Source organism: Portunus trituberculatus, chromosome 17 (genome assembly GCF_017591435.1).
Source record: "Portunus trituberculatus isolate SZX2019 chromosome 17, ASM1759143v1, whole genome shotgun sequence".
Lineage (NCBI taxonomy): Eukaryota > Metazoa > Arthropoda > Malacostraca > Decapoda > Portunidae > Portunus > Portunus trituberculatus.
The window spans coordinates 23,812,875-23,818,517 of NC_059271.1; the positions used below are offsets into that span (position 1 = coordinate 23,812,875).

At 37.1% G+C, this 5,643-nt stretch overlaps 1 protein-coding gene across 1 annotated transcript in view; it reads right to left on the reverse strand.

Moving 5' to 3' along the window:
• The window catches only part of LOC123504892, an 8,365-nt gene extending 5,426 nt beyond the window's left edge, over positions 1 to 2,939 (reverse strand). Inside the window, exons 1-2 of the mRNA XM_045255798.1 lie at positions 2,864 to 2,939; positions 649 to 773 (exon numbers count right to left, since the gene is read on the reverse strand). Of these exons, the coding sequence (XP_045111733.1) occupies positions 649 to 773; positions 2,864 to 2,939 (201 nt within the window). The remainder of the gene's footprint in view (positions 1 to 648; positions 774 to 2,863) is intronic.
• Positions 2,940 to 5,643: the final 2,704 nt, after the last annotated feature.

Below are 5,643 nucleotides of genomic sequence, written 5' to 3' on the forward strand. Positions count from 1 at the left end.
TTCATCGTAAAAGTTATTTTATTACACTAACCCTCTCCTCCCAACCACATAATAACAAAGTGGAGTCCACGTACCCGGCGAGCCAGAGGCACCAACTGGGATAAATGTTGCGTCATGTTAGTGTTCTTGTTGCCTGCCTTTCCTTGGAACAACGTTGTACTCTGCTGTTGCTGCTGTTGCTGCAACGTCCCCCATAAATCCTGTGGATTTTTTTTTTTTTTTAATTCGCAATACTAGTTTATAGGAGTTTTAATTTTATGTGCTTATTACTGATGATATGTTCTTTTGCCTTGATAGGCTATGGATTTCGGACGTTAAGAATCGAAATTCTTCGTTCCTTTTTGTTGAGTATATGTATTCGAGGATCAGCAAATTAAGATGAATGAAAGGGCTTCATTAAAGACTATTGAGAGAGAGAGAGAGAGAGAGAGAGAGAGAGAGAGAGAGAGAGAGAGAGAGAGAGAGATGAATGGAATTAATGCTCTTAATGTGTTAGAATGGTGATTGAGTATATATGAAATTACTGAGATACAGACAGCAACAGGATTAGTTTTGCTTGGAACTTACATTATAACCTTGATTATCTTAAGAAAGCATGCTAATATTGTTCGTTGAATTTATCAAAGAATTGCGACTTGAAGTACGCACGTTCACGATAGTAGAAAATGGCGTAGAATCGTCGATCACAAAGATGATGGAGCAGGAGCGTTCTCCTTTGATCTTGAGTAGCTCCGCTGCCGCGACCCCACCAGGGAATGGAAGCTGTTTCGCATCTGGAAATTCATCACATCTTCACTGTAACAGCCAGGATTCGCTGAAGTTATAGAACTAACGACATCAGATGTTAATGTCGTCAGTATTTGTCTTTGTGTGAGAAATAAGTATTATCATCAGTTTGAACAATATGAATATATGCTTGAAATAATTAAAATATTAGCAGATCTGTATGATAAAGAAATAGTGGTAATAATAAGAGCCTAAGGATACATGTCGCCTCACTTAGAAGAAAAAAAATAATAGTGGTAGTGGGATTTACTAACCAAAGAATATAGTAATATATTCCTGATCTGTTTTAGATGATGAACCATGGTATTTGTTCTAGCATAATAATAACACTGTTGCAAAAAGAAACTTGCGTTCATAGAAGAAAATGTAAGTATGTAATTAAAATAATAATAATAATAATAATAATAATAATAATAATAATAATAGTAATAATAATTTATAGGACTCTAATATGAAATTTTTGCTCCCGTTGGAAAGCTAAATCTTCAAACTACGGTATAATCTGCTTAATTGCAAAGGATATTCCAGGAGGAAGGCAAGACTTGTAAGCAACGATTTTTCCACAATATGATGTTATGAGAGTTATGAGAGTTATGAGTTTTTTTTTTTTTATCAAAAACTAGATTTAAGAAATCTTTAAAATTCAATTGAAATCTTGTCTTATCTTGCCAAATATCGTTATCATTCAAGGTTAAAGGAATTATTTTAAGGAAAAGAGAATCCTTTCATAAGTGACGAAATATAAAATCCAGAGTTCCTTTTACGTGGAAGTCAGTCAAGTGTAGTTCATCTTTGGAAATAATACTACCAGTAAAAGCTCTCTTTTTAATTGTGCTTTAAATGATTATGATGACTGAATGTCTTTACTTAATGTAGATTTGCTTGATGAGGATAGTACGCTGTTACATCTCCCATGGCTCTTTCCCGCTGTTTTGTGCAACAGCCGTTTGAACCACTCGTAAAGTCCTTACTGCTTGTAACACCTAAAACAAAATGGAAAACATAACTTTGTTAGGGAACTCACTCATGATCTTGAGGCAGCCAACGGTCGTTACAAGGGAGATCAGCAACATTATCCTTCCCAGCATCTTGGTCTTGCTGTGCTTCAGCTACCACCATTGATGAAAACCTGAGAAGATACGAGTGTCATTCCGTATCTCTTAACAATTATAGTTTATATACTGCAGGAAGCCATTTGTTTGTGTGTGGGAAAGGGAATAGAGAGCGTTTCTTAGTGCAAATTTAATTTGGAAGATATAAAAGTTACCTGTTTATCATGGAAAACAGTTGCATCATAGGAGAACGAGTTACACGATTACTAGCATGGGTGAGTAAAAAAAAAAAAAAAAAAAAAAACTGCTATTACGTTTTTCCGAAAAAAATAAATCACTATCATCGATAGTGAATTTAATTCATATTCTTTCCATTTTCTAAAGCTGCTTTTTTCTTTTTTATACATTTAAATTTTTGTATGTTACAGTTTGAGGATGTTTTTTTGAGAGGTTAAAACAGGGGTTCTCAAACTTTTTCTTGTTAAGAACCGCCTGAGTTATAAGACCATCTATGTGAATCCCCAGTAGTCTGACATCGAACAGAATGTTAATTTAGTGACCGACACTAACTCAATATGCAATGGTATACTAAAGAGGATATTTTTTAGATCAACATATCCCTGAAAATCTTGTGAACCCCTGGGGGATCGCGTAACCAAGGTTGAGAACCCTGGCTTAAAAGAATGGCATTTTGTCAGGTCGATGGATAATTTCTTATTGATTATTATTGTGTGTGTGTGTGTGTGTGTGTGTGTGTGTGTGTGTGTGTGTGTGTGTGTGTGTGTGTGTGTGTGTGTGTGCGCGCGTGCATGACTGCGTGTATGTTGTGCATATGTGTGCAAATCAAAGCTTCGTATGGTATGAATGCCTACAATTATAACCCATTTTTTATAATACTTTCATATTGTTGACGGAAATGGTCAATTTATATGATTATCATGGGTTTGAAATAAAATACAAAGAAAGCTCTGCGTCTTTGAGATGAGAACAAAATCTGGTGTCACAAAACCGAACGATGGACTCACCAGAGAATGGAGCTATTTGTTTACCCGTCTTTGCAGTGCACCCACCATCTACACTATTAGGACAACCAGTCTCCATCGGTGCCTTTATCAACACGGTAGTCTCTTCGTGATTGGCTGTTATTTATGCCATTATTGACAGCGACGGAGGATGTGCGCAATCTATTCGGAATATACAGTGTTTATAGATATTGATTGAAGTGTGTGTGTGTGTGTGTGTGTGTGTGTGTGTGTGTGTGTGTGTGTGTGTATTTCACTGTTTGATCTGCTGCAGTCTCTGACGAGACAGCCAGACGTTACCCTACGGAACGAGCTCAGAGCTCATTATTTCCGATCTTCGGATAGGCCTGAGACCAGGCACATAACACACACCGGGACAACAAGGTCACAACTCCTCGATTTACATCCCGTACCTACTCACTGCTAGGTGAACAGGGGCTACATGTGAAAGGAGACACACCCAAATATCTCCACCCGGCCGGGGATTCGAACCCCGGTCCTCTGGCTCGTGAAGCCAGCGCTCTAACCACTGAGCTATCGGGCATGTGCGTGTGTGCGTGTGTGCGTGTGTGTGTGTGTGTGTGTGTGTGTGTGTGTGTGTGTGTGTGTGTGTGTGTGTGTGTGTGTGTATACATTGCAGATTATTTTATGCTACGCTTTATTTTATTGGATAGTCTATTATGTGATCATTAAACAGACTCGTCTTCTTAAATTCCGAGTTCATGATAGTAATGATAATAGTATTAATTATAAGCATAATTTTGATTTTTGTTATTATTGTCATTATCATTATTGTTTTATTATAATTATTATTATTATTATTATTATTATTATTATTATTATTATTATTGTTATTAGTATAAATAATAATAATAATTATAATAATAATAATAATGATAATAATAATAGTAATAGTAATAATAATAATGGTAATGGTTTATTAACGCTACAGTTCTTGCACTGAAATAATATACAATGGGTTTCGGGAGAAGGCTTAACACTGAACGTAAGGTTTATGTGCATTGAGGAAATCATAGGCGATGGCTCGTCCCGTGGCAAGAACCGTGCAGAAGCGGTATTGGTCCGTTTATTCATTTAATGTTTTTTTTATTGTGTGTGTGTGTGCTTGTAAGTAGATAAGTAATTAAGTAAGTTTATTGCCTTTTTGTATATATAAGTACAGAAATGTATAATAAAAAAGTATCTTAAAGGCGCGGGTTCACACGTGCTAATTTGCGACTGAAATTGCAAATCGGTAGTGATTCTAACAATATCGGTGCCTAATGACTGGAGAAACCAGTCGCAAAACAAGACCAACATGTTGGTCTTGTTCAGTGACGTCACGGAGTAAGCTTTGAAAATGTGGTCTTCAGGTGTAGAGATGTTAAGAGTTGGTGAAGGAAAAAGAACACATTTGGGACCCAAAAAATTAATTATACAGTAAAAAAAACTTGCGTTCGTTCGACGAAATACTTGTCATTCTCCATGAACTGTTTCCCTCAATGCAGAGTGTTGTTGGAGGTGAGGATTGAAGACTTGTCAGTATTTAATTTGATCGCAATTATGCACAGTCTTCTTAAGATTAATGTTCGGTAGACACTCCTTTCCTTCCTTCTACTTAGCCAGGGACGTATCCACAGGCCAAAAGAAGAGCAACCACAGCCTCAGCATCCTCACTGGAGGAAGACATCTTAGCAGGTAGCTGTTTGTTTACATTCACTTCCCGCCAAGGCTCCAACTAATCGATACTTTCCAGTCGCTATGTGTGACGTTTTCCGACTAGAAGGGCTTAGTCGATACTTCTAGCGACCTACAATTTCAATCGCAAATTGGCACGTGTGAACCCGTCTTAATTCAGTAAAATAAGAGAGAGAGAGAGAGAGAGAGAGAGAGAGAGAGAGAGAGAGAGAGAGAGAGAGAGAGAGAGAGAGAGAGAGAGAGAGAGAGTCTGTTAAATCAGCTGACACGCAAGACAGTGGAACACATCGACAAGAGCTGTTTACTTAAAAGGAATTGCACTTCTTCAGTGTAGGGAGACAAACAAACAGAAATGAAGCAGATCACTGGGGAAGTACGAGTATAGTTTATACGACATTGAGAACCAAAAACATACAGGCATGTCATTTTACATTTCGAGTAGTTGGTGTGCGAGCATGACTGCTTCATTGGGCGCTTGTCTAAGGGTGTTTCTTGAGACGAATCTGAAGAATTTCTAAACCAGTTATGACGGCAGCAAGGAGGATACCCAGTTCAAGGATTACGAAGACTCCCTGTAAGTGGAGCAGTGAGAGGGCTTCAGGGCTTGCACCGATAATTTCCTCTACGATCTCAATCTTTTCTTCTTGGTTCTTACTTTCTCTTTGTTTCCGTTGACTTCGTGCCTTCGTTTCTATTATTGTGTCCGCCACCCATTTCTCGTATAGACCGGCCTGCAGAGGATTATTATCATCAATTCAATGTAATATGTAGTTGTTTAGGTAAAACGTGCGCCGTGTAATCAATCTCTAAAAGTTTTTTTTTTTCAAACAATAAATAAAAAATGTGTGGTGCAGTGTTTAATATATCTGAATTTGCTGCTATCGATGTTGAAAGTAAATACTAAGCTAAATATGAAACCATACTTATGATTGATCTTTTTATTAACTACATGGATAATGCAGCAGGTTTCATTTCTTTTATAATTCGATTTATTGTTGACTGTTTATTATTTAATTAGATTCTTTGTCTGTTTACTTTTGTATGACGCTTGAGAGAATGTCATCCGTCAAATATTAAGTTGGAAA